Source organism: Uloborus diversus, chromosome 9 (assembly GCF_026930045.1).
Source record: "Uloborus diversus isolate 005 chromosome 9, Udiv.v.3.1, whole genome shotgun sequence".
NCBI classification, from domain to species: domain Eukaryota; kingdom Metazoa; phylum Arthropoda; class Arachnida; order Araneae; family Uloboridae; genus Uloborus; species Uloborus diversus.
The window spans coordinates 24,963,293-24,984,941 of NC_072739.1; the positions used below are offsets into that span (position 1 = coordinate 24,963,293).

The following is a 21,649-nucleotide window of genomic DNA, read 5'->3' on the forward strand; positions in this document are numbered from 1 at the left end:
CAGTATAAAGTAAAATTACATGCAAATTCAACTGAATATGCAAAAATAATAAGTCCTCCACAATTATATTTTATATTTATGATGTTTATATTTTTTTATGATGTTTTCCTGTGATTTTTAAAGGGCACATGTATATGTGATCAGAGCACATGAATATGAAAGTCAATATCCAATATAATAGCCTAGTTAGTACTGATATCTTTTTAAAAAATTTTCCTGAAATATATTGTTATTAAAATAATTAATTAACCAACGTTTTGAAGCACAAAAATTTTAAATTAATGCAGACACTTGTTTCGGTGTTACAAGGAACACCTTTTTCAATGCAAAGAAGTGTGCATCTTTTCTCGGGCGACTTTTCATCCAGAAGCTTACACTTTGCATTGAAAAAGGTGTTCCTTGTAACCCGAAACACCTGTCTGCAGTAATTTGCAATTTTTGTGCTTCAAAACGTTGGTTAACTGATTATTTTAATTTTCAGCACAAAGGTATTTATTCGTTATTATATTGGTCTTAATTTATTTTCTATAGGGAAGAAACAGAAATCATTGAAGGAGAGGTAGTAGAAATACAGATTGATCGACCAGTTTCTGGAACAGTAAGTAGTGAATTATTCTCTTTTGTCATTTTATTAGTATATAGTGATACTCATAATCTATTATAAGTTATTTCTTTTCAACATTATTGTCAGTGTAGTATAATTTTGTATGCAGTGTATATATATCACACAAAACTCAAAAATTAAGGTTTTCCTCGAACAATTGGAGATCTGGAAATGGTTTATCGACCAAAATCAAACTATACAAAGGTTATGAGGGTATAAACTGTTAAACTGTTATGTGCCCCCCCCCCCTCAAGGAAGAAAAAAAATAAGAAAGAAAAGGGAAGAACAGAAAAAAACAAAACTGTTTTCTAAAAATCAGTTAACTTTATTTTAAGTGCCACAACAGTAAATAAAAAAAGAGTAAATTTTACTTAATCTATGCATTTTCCCTTATTCAGACTTAATCTATGCATTTTCCCTTATGCTTTTCCCTTCTTTCTCCCCCCTCCCCCCAAGGCCCGAGCCCCTAGTTTCCGACTAGGCTGACATGGCCTCTCGTCGGGCCTGGGTAGACTGCTGCTGAGCTTGCAGGTTTTAATATTTGAGTTTTTTACAGTTTAAGCCATAGTACCATATAACTACCGAAAACCTTCTAGTCAAATGTGACAATAACTATCACAAACCTATTTTTGTATGAAAAGTTTTATTCATGAGCAACATTTAATTGTTAATTATAAAGGCTTGCATTTCTAAATATATGCTGGAAAGGAAGAAATATGATCTGTTTGGTGACTTTAAACTTGCTTAAGAAAATATGCTAAACCTCAAATCACCATTACACTGTTAACAAACTGCAAATCATAAGTGAGAGTGTTAGGTCACTAGAGAGGTCATAGGTAGAGTGAAAATTTCTCCAAAAGTCAAGGTCATGGACCAAAGAATATTGCCGGACTTAAGGCCACTGGAATTATGTATAAATGTTCTGCTTTCTATGACCAAAAATGCTAATGTTTCTTTTAGAAAACTTATTTGCAATGGTTAAAAATCATTTTTCTCCATACAAAATCATTCCTATTCATTTGAAATTTTGATTATCTTTTGTATCCATTTAAAAGTATTGTTTTTCAACTTAGTTTCTTATCCTTATTATAGGGCTCTAAAGTTGGTAAACTAACTTTAAAAAGTACAGATATGGAAACAACATATGACTTGGGACAGAAAATGATTGAAAGCTTGACGAAGGAGAAAGTTCAAGCTGGGTAAGAAAATAAAAAAATATCTATAATTGAGGTAAACTTGGCAGCAATGTGAAGACAACACAGATCCTAATACCAGCATCATGCAGGTGCCATGTTAGGTTTGCCCCAACTATAGCAGATTTTCTTCAAATTTTTACAAACAGGTTTAATTATGCTTCTATTAAAGGAATGTTTTAAGGCAAAACCTATAACTTAGCACTCAATACTGCAGACTTAAAGTACGCAAATTTTTTTTACAATTTTGGCATGGCTGGGTATTTTCATGATCCCTGCATCAGATTAAAGAGCGCTTATTAGAAGGGAGGAAATCTATTTTTGTAACATGCAGCACTGGGCAAAATCAGAAGGAAAAAGAGTGATTTCTTCAGGTACATGACATTGAACAATACGTTACGTTTGCTGTAGCAAAAAATTGGCGCACACATTTATGTACATCAATGTGTAAGTAACTTACACATTTTTTTGGTCAAATAATGTAGTTTATTAATTAAGAACATTAGTGCTTGCTCAAAGAAATAGAAAGGTACTTTCTTGTCCTTCCACTTCAATAATTTTCAAAACTAATCAAACTAAATGTTCATAATAGTTTTCGTCATCTTAGTAGCAATCATCGAAATTTAGTTTTTTAAAACCTGTAAGCCGGGGCTTATCTTTCAGAAAATACTGTAGTAATAACTTATTCTATGCTTGGCATGTTTTTTTTTTTTTTTTTTTTTTGTGAAGCAGGTACTTTTCCAAGAATATCACACTTTACAAACAGGAACTCCAAGTTAAAAAAAGGGGGAAAAAATGACGCAAGAAATTTTTTTTTTTTTAAATCCAGGTTTTGAGAAATCTTTTTAAAATCTTTAGCAGGTGAAATTTTTCCGCTCAAACTGTTTTTAAGAAGCCAACTTGAAAATTTTTGGCAGGAATATCATCATCACCAGGGTTGGCAAAAACCTGGGTTTTTTTTAAAAAGCCCATGGACCCAGGATTTTTTGGGTTTTTTAAATAAAACCCAAAAAAAAACCAAATAAAGCTGGGTTTTTTAAAAGAAATGTGGTTTTTTTTGTCTTTTTTTAGGGAAAATGTGGGTACCTGTTGCATATTGTAGCGTTAGAATATGAACAAAGCACAAAAATTGTCTTGGGGTAAAAAAAAGCTAGAAAATTCAGCGTTTTCTGAAGAAAAGTATAAAAGACGACGAAACCCAAGAATGGTGGACTTTTTGTTTCCATGATTACCAACAGTTAAGGCGAAAAGTTACTTCGCGAGTGATAAAATCTATTGTTCGTTTTTAATTACTACTTTTTTTTTAAATTTTACTTTATTGTTTTTCATTTTGTTACACAAAACTACTGTAAAACCTCAAGTAGTTTCAATCCTTTTTTACTAAATTCCAGCTTAATCAAGACATTTCTTTGAATTTTATGTTGCCTGTTTTTCTATTTCTGTGTACAGAGTAAAAAATATTAAACTGTTTCATAAGATAATGAAAATACTGTACATCCTATTCTGTTTTCTGTCCGACCATTTGTAACACCTGTTAATTTCGAAAAAATACACCTTGTTTATTCGAGATTTGTGACGTGTTGGTTCGCAGAAAATAATTCACATGAAAGCCTTTTAGCTAGAGTAGTTTCCTCTGTACAATCTACAAATATTGAGAAAATCAGACATGGCAGGACTTAGTCAAGATAATTCGAGTTATTTATTGACCAGTCAAAGAAAACAGTTAAATATATTTATTTAAAATCTTTGAAGTATTTTTTAAATGTCGTTAAAAGTTAAGAAATACTATTAAAGTTCAAAATTTATTTTTTATGTCCATTGTCTGTGGTGAAGAACAAATAAAAAAGAAGTTAAAATTGTGAAAATATTTAAATTAATTTTTTAAGAAACTTCTCAGAAAATTTAAAAAAAACCCAAAAGTGGGCTAAATAATGGGTTTTTTAAAATGGGTTTTTTCAAAATAACCCAGTTGGGTCCAATCCGGCCAACCCTGATCATCACACCTAAACAATCAGCCTTGGTCTGTTTTTGTTTGTCAGACCTATTGACTACAGTGTCATTTTGTAAGATAAAAGTTTTTTGGATTCAGATTTTTTTTTTCATTAAATTAAATGAAGTATTCATGTCATCTTCATCTGTTCATATACTGCATTGTGAGTTTTATCTTGTTAAACAATTCTTGGGGATTTTTCTTTCATATAATGTTTTTTTTTAAATTTTTTATTTAGAGACATAATTTGTATTGATAAAGCTACAGGAAAAATCACTAAACTTGGGCGATCATTTACAAGAGCCCGGGACTATGATGCAACTGGTCCTCAAACTAAATTTGTGCAATGTCCTGAAGGAGAACTTCAGAAAAGAAAAGAAGTTACACATACGGTGACTCTACATGAAATTGATGTTATGAACAGCCGGACTCAAGGGTTTTTAGCTTTGTTTTCAGGTATGTCATGTACATTTTTAATGCTGTATTTCAATTATAATAAATTACTTTTCTGTATAAAATAGTCCAGCACAAAAAATCTTGTTGTTCTTCAGGGATTTCAATGTATTTATTACATTAAAATTCCAACTTTTTTTTTTTGAGCAATCACAATTGCTTATTGCTTTCATTTGACTGTTTTGATGTGCTATCATTTTATTTTCCCACCAGCACCCTCTGCAGCATCACCGTCGACCGGCTCCTCACGATGCTGCTCCTATAGCGAAAGCCGTATCCAGGTTGCATCAATATCCTACACACATGCGCATACACACACACACATATACACACAGAAACACATACACACACATACATACAGACACCTACAAAACACATACACACACGCATACATACAGACACCTATACATACACACACACAAACATACACACAACTACCCACACATTCATGCCTGCATACAGACACAAACACATATGCCTACACACTTACACATACCCCCCCACACACATTCATACACACAACTACCTACACACTTATGCCAGACACAGACACACTCGTGATTACGAAAAACATAATTTGAATTCAAGATGTCAAAGTTCAAATTAATTTTTCTTTTCTTTTTTTTTAACAATCAAGTAAACATTATTAAAATTTCAAATTTGTAGTATATAATTTGATATTGCAGAAAATGTGTACTATAACCTGGACCGACGAGAGGCCATGTCAGCGTAGTCAGGAACTAGCGGCTCGGCCCCCGTTTTGAATTGGTGTAGGATAAAATTTTCTACTATCCTAAAGTTTTGTGAAGGGGGGTGGGGGGGGGGGTGATAAATCTGACAAGAGGCCCACCGTTGCTCTCGGTGGCCCTGACTATAACTTTTTTGCATTATCTTGGCATTTTCCACGTTCTCCCCTTGGGGAGTTCTATAAATAGTTAAGTGCCTTAAAGTCAAGCTCAGGTAAAAGTGTTGTATGTATGAAAAAAAAAAAAAAAAAAAAAAGAGGAAAACTTACAATTGTGAAAACAAACCTTTTGCTGTAATTGTGATTGCAAAAATGGACTGCTCTCGTATGTGATAAAAAAAGTGCATTTTTGATATTGAATTGTTCACTACATTTTATTTTCATTCTTTTCAATGTTTGTTTCCAATTTTAGTATCTATGTAGCAGAAATTAAAAGATTTTAATCTTGATTTTTCTTTTAAAAGATTAGTTGATGTCTCTAAAATATTGATGGTAAATAAATGGAAAGTTATTGTTCAATACAGTGATAATTTACAAGTTTGGGAGCTCATTGCAATGCACAATTGAGGCAGTAAGAAGCAAAGGGATGTAAGTGAACATTTTCAAGTTTTGAATAAAGCGACTTTAAAGATAACATCCTAGGTAGGCCTTCATGGATTTTTTTTCTTCTAAATCAGGCTTCACAGCAGCACTTACCAGGGCTACTAGTACAATCTCTTGCCCCAAGACAGAGGAGCGGTTCCCCCTACTATTTGTACTGGTTATCTCCATATTTTTAATTTTGCCATTTACATCTAGTGACGTAAAATCCCCGGGTATTTATTTTTTAGGGGTAATTACCCAGGATATACACCCGGGTAAGTATCCAAAATGGGTATGTGCCGGGTATTTATTCAAAAATTTATATTCAACTAAAATACTTTTCTGTATGTATTCCACTATGTATATATAGATATATAACCAACCGTATACAAAACATAAAAATTTGCCCAAAAATTGTATTTTGATCACATTTTTAAAGAATTAATGTGTGAAACAACTTGCTATCTAATATAATATTCACATTAAATGTGTTGGATATGCCTAATCAATGTTCATAGCCAAATTTCAGATATAAAAAGTCATTTTACAAAAAGTAAAAAGCTTAACTGGTTACAAAAAAAAAAAAAAAAAAAAAAGCAAACATCAATTTTTTAAGGTCCTAGTCTTTTATACTCAGTATTATGTCCCTGCATGACATCAAAATGTAACGAAATGTCGCTCAATTTATATCTACTTATATCTTTTGCATAATGTTTATGTGAAAACTGTTTCTATATTTGCCACGTTATCACTTAAACAGCAATAAAATATATAAATAACATCTTATAGTCTTAATAACTTCTTAGTTTATTCTTCCAAACATCCCTCATGCTTTTTTTTTCCATTTTGGATATGATTAATCAGATTGTGATTTTGAAATCCTGAAGTTCATCATTGAATTGCTTATACTTCTCAAATTATGTCATTGTCTTTGGTGCGACGATATGTTTTTTCATAATTTCATCAAGTGTTTCAATAAAAATATTATAAACTGTGTAATACTTATGTACAGTAAAACCTTGTTAAGTTGTCACTTGAGGGACCACAACATTTTGGCCAGGTTATGCAGAGTGACTACTTATGTGGAGTGGGAAATTAAGGAAGAAAAAAATGTCTTACAAATACTTTCATGAAAAGCTGAAGAATTCAGTGAGAAAAACCAAAAGCTTGTGTAATACATGTCTATAAATTAGTGGAAACTTAAAAAGAAGGGAAAAACACTCATAATACAGTGCAGAACCTTTTATCCGGGAACCAATAAACCGGGAAACCAGAAAACCGGCAACTTTTTCCCTACTTTCCCGTTATTTTTTTTTAAATAAGCAATTTTTGAAAAATTAAGCTTTTTTTTTTCTTTTTTTTGAAATACCAAAAAGAATATGAACGATTTCTTAATAAACAACATATTACACACGCATAACCCGAGAAAATGTTTGCAAACACTAACTTAAAATGGTTATCCTTTATGCGGGTCAAAATTTCCGAAATATTTTCTTGAACTAAAAAGTACATTCGTAAGTTTTGAAATTTTCGTGTTTTATTCTAATTGATAGCTAAGGAAATGAATATTGTCGCATAGAAAGCGAATTTTTTTTATACACCTAGTAGAAATTTGCAGATTTAGGTTCAAAAACTTATTTTTTGCCCTTCCCTTCATTTTCTTTCGTTTTAAAACATCGAAAAGTGGTGGATTTTTTTTTCTTTTCCAAACAGAATGTGAGGGTCTCATGTATTATGAATAACTTAAGTTTTTTAGTGTTTAAATTATTCTCACAATAATAGTTTTTTATATTTCGATATTCATAAGCATTTTTGAACTGTTTTTCTTCTTATTTTAATATGCTTAATTATTTATTATATAGTAATTTAAATTTTACAAACAATCGGCCAATAGCGCTTTTTAGCAATCCAGAAAACCGGGGAAATTCAGATATCCGGGATAGCGATGGTCCCGAACTTCCCGGATAATTGGTTCTCTACTGTAGTTACCTAGTTTTATTTTCTTTTACTTATACATTATTTATTAATAACTTATTTTGATGTACTTACTGTACATTAAAACTGTCCATCAATGTTGACTGATGAAGTTGTTGCTTACTGAAAATAACTCATCTTCTAACATACTTCAAACTTTAAATTCTGCTTCTGTTGTACCTTGAACGAATGTTAAATACTGACAAATGTTCTCCAGATATTAAATTCTGTCTGTCTTGCTGGATGGAGTTTGATTCATATGCTTGGTACTAGACAGAGTTGCAGCAAGAAGTATGCTTTGAATGACCAAAAGTGAGGAGCGAGATTTCAAGGAAAAATGACTATCACACAGCATTTCAACTAAGTCTAGCACTATTTTTGGTGACCAGTAAAAGAGGTATCACTTTACATTACTGTGAATTAGAGACGTACCGAGTAGCACTTTGGCCGAGTAGACGAGTACCGAGTACTCGGCCTTTCACTACTCGGCCGAGTTACCAAGTACCAATTATGTTTTAAGAAGAACCACCGACACATGTGATGAATTTTGAACTTATTGGAATAGTAGTATAGACCTCCTTGCCCATATAATAGTTTTTAAAACTAAATTCCTCCTGAAATTTAATTACGCATTATATAAACAATTTTGTTTGTGTCAAAAATTTTACAAAAAATGATTTTTAAAATTAAAAATAAATAAATAAAAGGTGATGATTAATCAAGTTGGAATTAAAACAAATTACAGTAAAATCCCTCTAATGCGGACACTAACAGGACAATATTTTTTGTCCGCAATAGAGAGGTGTCCGTAGGACAGGGGTTTAATAATGTTATTAGCTCTGGAACTGGGGAATTAAAAATTGTCCGCATAAGAGGGGTGTCCGCCTTTGACGGGTGTCCGTTTGGAGGAGTTTCACTGTATACCAATCAATTATAGTTCTAGTCCGCCAAACATAAATAATTTTTAAAAGCAGATAAAACAAATGTGCAGGAACACTGCAGACACGTGTTTCTGCCCCCCCCCCCCCCCCCCCCCCCCCCCCCGTTACAAAGAACATCTTTTTCAGTGCATAACATGTGAGCTAAAGAATGTAAAGACGTTTGACAAAAAAATCCGACTTTTGTCGGATGCTTTTAAATCCACGAGCTCCATTTTGTGCATTGAAAAAGGAATTCCTTGTAACGCCAAAAACACGTGCCTGCAGGGTTCCTGCACTTTGCTTTTAACGTTGTTTTATTTCCTTTTATTTTTTAAGCAAAGGTATTTTTTATATTTCTTATAACTAATTTTTGTTTGTAGCAACCACTTAAACGTTTGACTACTTATTGAGGGAGTGACCACTTAAACAGTTGACTACTTATTGAGGTTTTACTATATATCAGTTTTACCAATTATTTCATATTTAGCTTAAAAAAAAATTCCTGTTCACTTTTAGGATTTTTTTTGGAAAATACCCAGTTTTTGGGTATTTATCCAGGCCTTAGGTATTTACCCGATCCACATCACTATTTACATACCTTTGTTTCTCACTGATTCAATTGAGGAAAACATTGCCTATCACAGAACTATGTAAAACATTTATCATGCACATATTTGAACTCCAGTTAGGGCCTCCTATGGTCATGGGTGCCTCTCGCAACTGCGAATTTTGTTAAATTGTAAATCTGTCAATGTTTGGGGATTAGGCTCATCAGTTAAGTGCCATGCAAATTCTTTGTTCAAATAAATATTTATCAAAAATGTCCAAACAATAGGTTTATTGCATAAAAAAAAAAAAAAAAAATAGGTTAAAAGAAAAGGAAACCACTCCCACTTCAATTTGAATTTCTGTTGAAATTTTTTGTTATACTTACTGACTAGTATATGTTCAACTGAGCAGAAAACTTACGTAATGTATGTATGTTTATACTGGTATGTATTTGACTTGTGGGTTAACTTTAGTAATATTTTTTTAAATAGGTGATACTGGAGAAATAAAAGTTGAAGTCAGAGAGCAAATTAATTCTAAAGTAGCAGAGTGGAGAGAAGAAGGAAAAGCCCAGATCATACCAGGTGTTTTATTCATAGATGAAGTTCATATGTTAGATGTCGAATGTTTTTCCTTCCTAAACAGAGCACTTGAAACTGAACTCGCTCCAGTCCTCATCATGGCTTCCAATAGAGGCATTACTAAAATAAGAGGAACTCGATACCCTAGTCCGCACGGTGTGCCTCTCGATTTGCTGGATCGTTGTGTCATAATCTCAACTACACCCTACAAGGATGATGAAATAATGAAAATTTTAAAAATTAGGTAATGTAATATTTTACGTAATGTGTATGGTTAGCCTAGATTTTGTTCATTCAAACTTACTCTTTCAGAAGAGAGCCAGAAGTTTAGTAGTCAATAAAATCATTTTAGGGTTGCCACTGGCTACTAAAAACGCAACTTTTTTGACTATTTCTGGCCGTTGGCGATTATAACGACTTTTTTGATCAAAAAAGACCTAAAAGCGATTTTAAAATTTGGAGACTTGAAAAAATTTTAATCGACTTTTTTCATATTTTGTGATATTCTTTGGAAAAAAAAAAAAAAAACTGATGCACTTAACATGTGCATCGAGAAAAATAACTTTCTCTGTTTTAGATTTCAGTCCTTTTGCATCTTGTAAATGTATTGACAATTTGAAATTGTTTTGCCAAATGCTATCTTTGATTAACTTATTTTGTATTTTATTTTTATAAGTAATAAATAAATTTTTGGAAGCATGCCAAAATTCAAAACATACGTTGCAGATTATTCTTCCCATATTTGAGATTTCAACCCTTTTGCATCTTGTAAATATTTTTATATTTTTGACAATCAGGTGTTAATCTAAATCCAGCTATGCGTACACCCACGATTTTTTTTTTTTTTTTTTTTTTAAATTTGCGCTCATTGGTTGTTGAGATTTTTTGGGCTTAAGGGGAGGGGGGGGGGGGTCAAAAATGCTTAAAAAGAAATACATTATTTTTTAATGGATTTTTTTTTCCATTTTGTAATTTTTGCAAGCCAAAGGCAGGTTTCAACCTGCAGGAAGTTGGTTGGAGACCCCTGTAGCACATAATTATCCCTCTCCATTATTCAGAAGCTCTAACATTTTAAAGTTTTGTATTTGTTTGCAACCAGCACAGGTTCCCAGAGATAGCAGTCGAAAGTCTGGTGAGCTGTTGGTAAAGGCTTTAAACTTCTCTGATGTGGATTCTGCATCTGTAAAAGATGGAGAATACAGTAAAACCTGTAAAGTTGACCACCTTTGTAAGTTGACCACCTGTCTATGTTGACCTCTTTTGTCAGGAACGGAATTAGTCCTATGTTATATAATGAAGGAAAACCTCTGTAACTTGACCACCTCTCTATCTTGACCACCTGTCTATCTTGACCACTAATGGACACCAAATTTGGTTTGGAGCATTGTAAAAAACCCTTTGTAAGTTGACCACTTGGTTAATTTTTTAAATTTTTACTTAGCAAATTATTTTATTTCATTATTTTTTTTATAGCTTTCCAAGAACATTTTTGATACCAAACCAGCGTTTTACTAACTAAATGAAACAGTAGCATAACTAAACCTCCTATTGAGTTTAACCACATGGGAAAACTATTAAGAACCCTTTTATTCCCCAAACTTGTTTTTCTTTATGAAAACATGTGTCAATAGAAAAGTACAAAGTATTTTTTTCCAGTTGTAAAATTTTGTGACAACAATGGAATTGTGCTAAAGAGTAAAGTTACTTGCATTGCAGTATTTCTGGTGCAAGGGATTAAGAGATACGACATTTTCATTCTCAACTGCTTTTTTAGCCTACTTTCCCAGTAAAAATCAGAGAAAGAAGAAAAAAGCATGAAAGAAGGCTTAATACATCTTAAAAATATCCCGAAAAACAAAAAAAAGTCAAAAATAAATAAAATAGTTAGATAAATATTGAAAAATTAAAAATTGGAAAGTAGGGTATTGAGATGGGGGGAAATGTCTGTCGGTCTGTCTGTCTGTCTGTCGGAATGTCTGTCTGTCCCCCCCTAATAACTTTTGAATGAATAGTCCGATTCGAACAAATTTTTTTTGTTAGAAAGATCTCGGCGAGGACATCTCATTCCCATAATTCATTTTTTGATTTGAACAATTTTTCGTTCAATTTTGAACAGTTCAAAAAAACTTAACATTAGCGCCTACGGGGAAATTCAAATCAAAAATAAATCTTGAACTTAGAAGCGAAGTGGCTTCAAACAAACTTTGTAGGGAAAAACTTTAAATAAAAAACATGTATCGAAAATATCTTTTTGATTTGAACAAGTTTTCGTTCAATTTTGAACAGTTCATATCTCTTAACATTAGCGCCTAAGGGGAAACTGAAAGTCAATGTAGATTCCGAACTTGAAGGCAGATTTACTTCAAACAAACTTTGTTGGAAATAGCTCTTGACGACCTACTCCAGACTCCGAGAATTTAGGGGCACCTGACACCGACTCTGACTCCTGTTCCCGACAATTAATCGGACTCCGACTCCCCGACTTCGACTCTGACTTGGTAGCTTTGGCAAACATTTATACACGGAGGACAAATGACTGACTCCGATTCTTGGATATTCGACTCTGACTCTTTTATCCCAAAATGAGATTTACTCCGACTCCGCTGCTGTGGTTTTAACTGGGAAATAATTATTGTTGATATGATTTGTTTTTATTTTCACGCTAAAGTTTCAATTTAGGTATTTAGTTTTCGGTGAATAAACTCGAAAAATATGCGCAGACGATTATTTTATTTTATTTTTTTTGACAATGAAAATTATTTCTTTAAGTTGACATTTTATTGTTTTTTTTTTATTTTGGTAAGTGCATTAATTCGTTTAAAAAATTATTTTTGGCGACAGGGGAAAAAGAAACGATTTTTTTTATATGATGTATTTATTTTAATGAACTTATTATTATTATTTTTTCATTTTGAAAGCTGTTAAAAAATTTTTTTAATGGAAAGAAGTGTATTAGCTGCTTTGTTTAAAAGGTGCTGCTATTTCATTTGTTCGTTTTTTTGAAGAAAAGTAAGGAATATTTTATTCCTAGAAATCAGCTTAAAATATTAAAAAATATATGTTTGAAAAAATTTGCGATTTTAGCTATTTTTGAGAATATTGATCAGGTACTAGAAAGTAGTATGGGTATACGGGAAAGTAGGCTCGTCTAGTTCTAGACGGAACTTCTTGTTGAACTATGAGAGTCGAGCTTGTTGCTCTTTGTGGTATAGTTTTACATAAAATGGCTTCAAAAAGAAAATTAGTTGAACTTGAGATTGATAAAGTATGAAATATTAAAACTAATTGAAAAGAGAGAAAGCTAGAGAAAATTAGCTGACACATATGGAATTTCTAAAACTAGTGTCTAATAAGTGCGCCAAATTCAATAAGGAGTTATTTTGTTGAAAAATAGATCATCATGGGGTTATAAATGTATATGAAAAAAAATTTGCAATTTTTGAGAAGCTATGAATTTTTAGGAACTATTAATATCAAATGAGTAACTTTTCATAAACAATAAGTTTTTTTTTTTTGATCAATTTACTGAAATTTTAAATTTGCATGACACATTATACGTCATTCTGGGAAAATAATCTCTAAAAATATTTGAATAACATTTTAATTATTGTTTCAAAGTAATACTAAACAATGAAAGTGAGTTAAACAGAAAGAGTAAGTGTCACTCAATCAAAAAATGAATACATGGTGCAAGAAATGACAAAAAAAAAAAAAAAAATCATTACCTCCTCCATAAGTTGACCACCTGTCTAAGTTGACCACCAAAGGACAGCACCGCAAGTGGTCAACTTACACAGGTTTCACTGTACTACCAATCGGAAATTTCTTCTCCTTCTAATAATGGTCATCATGAAAGAATTGGTCATTTTTGGAAAGACGCACTGAAGAAAAAACTCTTCTGTCACAACTACAAAATCCTCTACTTAATAAGATTATCAAATTTAACAAATGTTTGTGTTATAGAAAAAGTTGTGGAAAGAGAATTCTCTTCATTTCTAAAGTAATCCTAGCTGTCTTAAATGTCTAAGCAAATGCTAAATGAAGACTAATTATGAGATACTTTTTAGCAAAATAACATGTTAGAAAGGTAAAAATAATAAAGGAACAATAAGAAATGTCATATGAGGCATACAAGTCATGTAAGAATTATCTGGAAGTACTAAAAAGGTTGATAGAACATAGTTTGAGGGAACACAAGAAATGTAAAAAGATGATTGTGAAAAAAAGAGAGAACATCAAATGTAAAACAATATCAACTGAACAACTCATAAGACAAGGCAAAGGTGATTGAGCAGAAAAGAAACCCCATCAGGAGACCCCATCAGGAGGCTCCAGATACTCTATTAAAATTCGCAAACCAATGACAAAAATAAATTCAGCTTTTGAGAAAAGTGATTTGTCCGAAATTATCGTAGCAAAAGGGATGATGGAAGGTGCAGAAAAGTTATGAGAAAGGGGAAGAACAGTAGAACAGAAAGAAGCAAAAGAAACTTATTGTTAACAAAAGAAAAACCAAGTTCCAAGACAGGTCTTAAGTTATAAGTTTTCCATTAAATGTTTAAAAATTTTAACTGTGCAGTAATTATATGTTTGTTTTAATCACATACAAACTCAATTTATAACTCCTTTATGTTTTTAAAAGACGTTATGTGAAAAGTAACTTACATTTTTAAAACAGTAATTCCATTGAAAAATGCTAAAAATGAACTAAGTAAATGTTGAAACAAATGTTAAGTCTGAAATGAAGTTTTGATTTTCTTGTGTTTACTAAATGTAGTTTTGTTTTAAGATGTTGTATTGTGTGGTTGTGTCCCGCAATGTAGTTTTTGAGTTAGCAAATTTAAAAAAAAATATCGTTAAAAGCAACTTCACAGATTCAAAACGCAACTCCACTGTTCCTTGGAGGAAACTATTTAGGCAACGATTTTTTAAAATTTCAGGCTACTAAAGCAACTATTTTCATGTCAAATTTTGATGGCACCCCAAATTGCATACAATTATTTGTTTTTAGATGTGAAGAAGAAGATGTCATGATGAGCAATGATGCGCTAATTGTGTTGACGAAAATAGGAACTGAATCGTCTCTTCGCTATGCCATTCAGCTTATCACAGCTGCAAACCTTGTTGCTCTGAAGCGTAAGGTAATTAATCACTGTATTTAATATCAGTTTGTCTTTTGGAAATTCAATCTCTAATGAGTAAAATATTCTCTTAAGTAAAATGGCTGCTACTGGATCAAATAAGAAAATTCCTTAAACTTTTCTTTCTAACCTTATTTATAAAAATCAACATGGAAAGTTGCACTCTAATGAGATAAAAACTAAGCTTATCAAAAAGAATATATATATACAGGGTGAGTTCGATCGGATCTGCCATACGAAAGGGGGTGATAGATGAGCCCAGGCGGAGCATAGAACCAACCATTATCGTGTCCAATCCTTAACCATAACAGAGTTATGGTAAATTTAAGTAAAATGAGTAAAAAAACAAAATTCTGTGAAAACGACCGATTTCTGAAATTCCTGTAAGACCTTCAAGGAAAATAAGTACATATTTAGAAATAGCAGACTAAATCCTATAAAATGTTACCTTTCGTATTAAGATAGTCGCATTTTACCAAGAACTACAAGCTTTGAAACATTGGACATACTCATAATTAAAATGGTGCCAACATTTTTAATCGACATTTTCAAAAACAACTGTAAGAGCTACAATCAGGCAAATCTACCAAAAACTAGCTGAAGCAGTAGGGAAACTAAGGAATTTAATTTCTCTAAGAGCAACGGTTGTTTCCGTTCGCAAAAAGGCAAGAGCGTGTATCAGGTGTGGCGGCGACCAATTTCAGCAGCTATTGTAAATTTTGAAGGTTTATTAAATGTACTAATTGAAGTTGGTGTAACATTTTTTGTTCTTGATTTTCCCTTCGTGAAAAGCATGGGAAAGTAATGCTTCTTTTATTTCTACGAATCGTTATCTCATGTGTTTTTTCTCTTTATTAAATTATTAAAACTATTATTTTTATATAAAAATATCATTTTCTCAAACAAAGAAAGCAATATGCTATCGTAACAGAAAATTCAAAACAGAAAAGTGCGACTCTTTGCTGGTTTTCCTTTTTTAATGAATGCGGATTTTTACACTGTTTCAAACAAAAGCCTGACTTTCAGCTGAACTTGAAGCCCGATATGATTTGTTGTTGTATCATCTGAAAGCTAATAAAATGGGCCAGTTTTTGGTAGATTTGCCCAATTGTAGCTCTTACGGTTGTTTTTGAAAATGCCGATTAAAAACGTTGGCACCATTTTAATTCTGAGTGGGTCCAATGTTTCAAAGTTTGCAGCTCTCGGTAAAATGTGATTATCTTAATGTGAAAGGTATCATTTTGTAAGATTTAGACTGCTCTTTCCAAATATGTACTTATTTTCCTTGTAGGTCTTACAGGAATTTCAGAAATTGGTCGTTTTCACAGAATTTTGTTTTTTACTCATTTTACTTAAATTTACCATAACTCGGTTACGGTTAAGGATTGGACAGATAATGGGTGGTTCTATGCTCCGCTTGGGCTCTTCTATCACCCCCTTTTGTATGGCAGATTCGATCGAACTCACCCTGTATATATACAGGGTCTATTATGAAAGTAATGAGCATTTACTGGCAAAATATATTTATTGATCGTAATTTGTACAAATGTTCAATATTCTTCAAAATACATTCCTCCTGCATCAATACACTTGCGGAGACGTGTTTGCTACGCCTGAAAGGCACCCTGAAACTCTTCCAAGGGAATGCCTCTCAGGAACGTTGTAACATGGTGTTGGATGTTTCCCAAGGTTCCCCAATGTTTTCCTTTCTTCTGTCTCTCTCTCTCTCTTGAGTCGCGGAAACAAAAAGAAGTCACATGAAGCTAAGTAGGGACTGTAAGGTGGTGAGGGATCACCGGGGGGGGGGGGGACATCCATAACGGGATTCGTCGGCGACCTCCTCCTGGCTCTCTTTGAATGCCTTGTGCCACTTCCCAGACTGTGATCTTGAAATGCAATCATCCTTGAAGGCTTCTTGCAGCATCTGGAATGTTTCGGTTGCATTTTTTCCAAACCTCACGCAAAACTTTATGGCGTATCATTGTTCAAGCGAACGCTCCATTGCGTTATGTTACAAAAGTTGAAAACATGCTTCAAGCGGAGGCACTTATCTCCGCTCACACTGCTCGAAAGCAACTGACGACTGGATGCATTGAAAGGGCATATCCCGCACCACATTTCCCAGCCGGTTTTACCGTGCTGCTATCTATCGTCGCGTCACAATAACATTATGCTCATTACTTTTATGATGGACCCTGTATATACAGTGAAACCTCGCTTAACGGACACCCCTTTAAAGCGGACACCTCTCTTTACGGACAGCTTCTTTTTTTCCCGTCGCTTTTCTATGGTTAAGCCATTAAAATTCCCCTCATTAAAGCGGACACTCACTTAACTGGACACGGACATAACATTTCTTGGAAAAAAGCTCTTTCTTCTCTCATTAAAGCTGACACCGACGGACAATTTCAGCAAATCTGACTCTTTCTCCTTGAAAGAAAAAAGAGAGAGATTTATTGAACATCCTAGATTGGGATTCACTTCCAATACAGGACTTGCTCAATAATTGACACAAAGAGAATCCGAGATAACAATGAGCAACACCTTTCCTCTTTCCACAATAAACCATAAAAGTTATTTACCCCATTGCGAAAATGCACAACCGGTTCAGAATCTGCCAGAAAAAAATCTGCTGAGGTGGAAAACGAATGTAGAACCCATTGTTTGGGGGTAGGGAGTACATTTTAGGCTCCTGGGGACAGCTCGGATTCCCATAAAGGCAATTGTTGGTTATTGAGTGCCGCTTAAGTGAACTAAACACATGGTACACTGGCCGAACACCTTATCTTTCCCAAGAGTCATTAAACTGTCCGCCATGTGGTCTTCAGAGTTTACAAAAGAATTGGTGATTCGTTTATATCTTTTTAAGTTTTATTACTGCGGCCTTTGCTGTTCTTCATCGGGGCCTTTTAATGGACGGGGCCGATGGTTGAGAAGTGATGCGTTCTTAATTCCAGTTATTGAGTTTATTTTAAAGGGAAAAAGAAAGCTGAAAATTTATGGATTGGAATAATGGGGGATCATTGTCAGAGAAAGGGGAGGTGGAGCAGCTTCCTTGGAAGGATTATTTCATTTTAAGAGTTTTTGGAATAAGTTTTGCGTTTGACCCTGTAGTCGAGTGTGTCCTTATTCGAATCGACGTTGGAAAAAATGCCTCGCAAAGCTTTGACTTTAAAAAATAAAATTGAGGTGCTCGAATATCACAAAAGTGAAAAATGGGGTGTAAGAAAATTAGCAAAGCTTTTTAACGTAGGGAAAACACAAGCGGCAGAAATTGTAAAAAATAGAGAAAAGTTAATGAAAGCTTGGTGCGAGAATGGAAACAGCAAGCAGTACAGAATGTCATCTGAAAAAGGACCTTCATATCAAATTGATAAATGCGTGTTCGAATGGTTTTGCCAAGTGCAAAGCAATCAAGTTCCCGTGTCAGGACCAATGCTGCAAACAAAAGCACTAGAAGCTGCGCAGAGCCTTGGAGTGAGGGATTTTAAAGTCTCAAATGGATGGCTTGAAAGATTTCAGAAGAGACATTCTGTTTCTTTTAATGCAATAAGTGGAGAGTCCGCTACTATAAATCCAGAAACGGTAAATGAATGGGTCGAGAAACTGTCATCCATAATTAAAGACTATGATCCCGAAAATATTTTAAATGCCGATGAAACAGGGCTTTTTTACCGTGCATTACCTGAAAAAACCACGTGCTTTAAAGGTGAAAAATGTCATGGTGGCAAAATGTCAAAAAAGCGTTTAACGGTCTTATTATGCTCTAGTATGGATGGTGTTAAAGAACAACCCTCAATTATAGGAAAAGCGGCAAAGCCAAGGTGCTTTAAAGGTATGAATCCGCAAAAACTTGGCTTTCAATGGAAAGCGAACAGAAAAGCCTGGATGAACATGGATTTAATGACTGAATGGCTAATGGAACTAAATAAAAAAATGAAACGTCAGAAGCGTAAAGTTTTTCTTTTTTCTGGACAATGCGACCTCTCATCCAAATGTGAAACTGAGCAATGTAAATATTGTTTTTTTCCCTCCAAATGTTACGTCTGTCTGCCAACCTTTGGATCAAGGTGTCATAAAAAACTTCAAAGTGTTTTATCAACAACTAATTTTAAAGCACATCGTTTCAGGTTTAGATGGAGGAAAATGTAGTGCAAGCTCGGTAAAAATCGATGTCTTACAGGCATCTTCATAGATAAATGCAGCGTGGCAAAAAGTCAAGGCGACTACAATTACCAGCTGTTTTCTAAAAGCTGGGTTCAAAAAAGGTCTACCTGTTGCTGAAGAAGGAACAGTAAATGACGAAGAACTCGTTAATGATTTAACAAAATTAATACACCTCAGTGGTGGAAATGTTTTGATTGGCAATGAATTTGCTGAAATTGATGGTGATGTTGAATGTGAAATCAATTCCTTAGAAATGGAGGAGATAGTTGAAAGCATAACACATAACGAAACCGAAAGTGAAGGAGAAGACGACGATCCTCAGATAGTGGTGGAAGTATCTTCTGAAGAGACGAAAATTAGAAGCTTACGTGATGCTCAAATATACATTGATTAACTAAGACATTTTTACACCGAAAGAAATGATGAAGTAGGGGTAAAATTAATGCAAGAACTTAAAATTTATCATGAAGATATGATGAGCAAAAACTACTCAAAACAAACTTCAATTACATCTTTTTTCACGAAAATGACATAGGTATGTTTTTGTATTTTCTCTGGGCGTGTTTTAAAGTAGTTTATTTCTTGAAAACCTTGAATTGAAGCATATGTAACACTTATTACATTTTGTTACTTTTCTGTAATTACAAGCATATAACTTTTGATCTCAGAATAAGTTTTCTTTTAAGAAGTGTTATTAATTATTTTGTAATAAGTAGGTTATTTAAAAACTTGTTTTTTTTTTTTACGTGTCCTTCGGGAAAGCGGACACCCCTTTAAACCGGACAATATTTATGTCCCCGTAGGTGTCCGTAATAGAGAGGTTTTACTGTATATATATAAAATATATTCATAGATCCTCATCCTTTGCCGAAATTGTAGCTTCACTGTCCCATGTATTTTCGCTTTCTTTAATATCTGTTAATAAAATTAGCAGAGACTCATGTATTTCTTCTACTACAGAGTGTTTCCCATGATTTCAGTTCAAATTTTTGAAGGAGCTTGCCACCTAATGCTGCATATTTTACTTGTGGCATTTTCTGTTTCTCTGAGCAGTTTATCCATGAAATACACCGCCAGCTCAGTCATTTCCAGCCGAGGACTGCAGTTTCGTGCTTATTAGCACTCATCAGCCCGGCATAGGAAAGTGACTGAGCTGGAGATGGAAAACCTCTCATGGAAGCCAAGAGGGCCAAACAAACTGGTAGCTAATGTAGAATTAGCACAGACCAGCCGAGTGACCGAAGCAATGGTTCGGTTCAACTGGCTGGAATGTATTTCTGCTTTAGCCCTGGCTAATGGGCGGTAATTTACTGAATTTATCCATGTTCAAGTCACTCTTAGGATTCAGGGTCGGGTTTTGGACTGTTCAAAATTGTTCTAGGACAGGAGAAGTTGTTTTTACCTTCCAAAGTTGTCTGAAAGCCGTGTTGCCAGATTGGGGGAAATTTCCCCATTTTGGGGAAGTCTGGTGCTCTCTGGGGAAATGGGTTTTGAGGGGAATTCTTTGGGGAAACATTTTTTTCTTGGGGAAAAGCTGGGGGGAAAAAAACCTCGGGGGAAAAATATTTTTTTTTCGTATTTAAATTCGCGTCAAGAAGTTGTTTGTATCAAACAGCGTTGGTTTAGCTTTGCTCAACTTAATGGAATTCGCATTTCGCATTATGTGGAATATTATGCTACGGAATTCGCATTAATGTTCTGCATGAGTAACTAGTTTTGATATGTGAATTAGTTAAAAATAAGTGATGAAGAACGTTCTTGGATAAATGTATACGAAAATCATAGTTTTTAAATGTACATACAGAAGCAGAGTAGTCAATGCAAGTAGAAAAAAAAAATATTTGGTTGTTTCTTGTCTTTCGGTCAGGCGCTTGTATTTATGACTAGTGGCACCTGCAAGGCTTTGCCCGTAGTAGAAAATTAAAAGGTCTTTTGTTTCCCCTGTATACTTACAAATAATGCGTGATGAATGTCTCGTCAATTGACTTGTCCACGTTACGGTTCCACGCTGTGATAACTTGGTAATTTACTCGTCCATTTTATCATAATTTTGCTCGGAAAAATGTTGTTAAAATTGGAATAGAAAAGAAACAAAATCGAATTTTCGAAAAATCGCTTAAAGGTGCACACCCCCATGCTACAAATTAATTCTTTGGCAAATTTCATGAAAATCGGCCGAACGGTCTAGGCACTATGCGCGTCACAGAGATTTTGACAGACATAGAGAGATCCAGACAGAGAGACTTTCAGCTTTATTATTAGTAAAGAAAGATAAAGATAAAGACAAAAAAAAAAAAAAAAAAAAGCAAAAATGTTAAAAAAAAAAAGTTGGGGAATTTTGTAAGGAAATTTAGCTATTTGGGGGAATTCTTTTTTTTTCAAGAGATGAAAATATTAGAGGAAGTCGATTCATTTTATGAAAACATTAGTGGAAAAATAATTTTTGAATTTGGGGAATTTTCATAGAAAACATCGCTTTTTGGGGAAAAGTTGGAAGGGAATTGGGGAAATCTGGATTTGACCGTCTGGCAACACTGTCTGAAAGTGTCTTAAACTGTCCAAAAGTATGCTAAAGCTAAAGGGGTGTAATCTAATCAATTCATATTTACTGTAATATTTCTTAATACAGAAATATAAGTATTAATAAGTTTTAATTAATGAGTATTTGATAATATTTTTCTCCGAAATGTTCTGTTTAAAAATATTTTACCCAAAAAAATTGTCAATAACTCTTCTACATAAAAACTTCT

At 33.5% G+C, this 21,649-nt stretch overlaps 1 protein-coding gene across 1 annotated transcript in view; it reads left to right on the forward strand.

The window, feature by feature from the left end:
• LOC129229385 (ruvB-like 2) overlaps positions 1-21,649 on the forward strand; it is a 75,160-nt gene that overhangs the window by 47,902 nt on the left and 5,609 nt on the right. Inside the window, exons 5-9 of the mRNA XM_054863681.1 lie at positions 532-598; positions 1,697-1,803; positions 4,026-4,243; positions 9,502-9,835; positions 14,603-14,732. Of these exons, the coding sequence (XP_054719656.1) occupies positions 532-598; positions 1,697-1,803; positions 4,026-4,243; positions 9,502-9,835; positions 14,603-14,732 (856 nt within the window). The remainder of the gene's footprint in view (positions 1-531; positions 599-1,696; positions 1,804-4,025; positions 4,244-9,501; positions 9,836-14,602; positions 14,733-21,649) is intronic.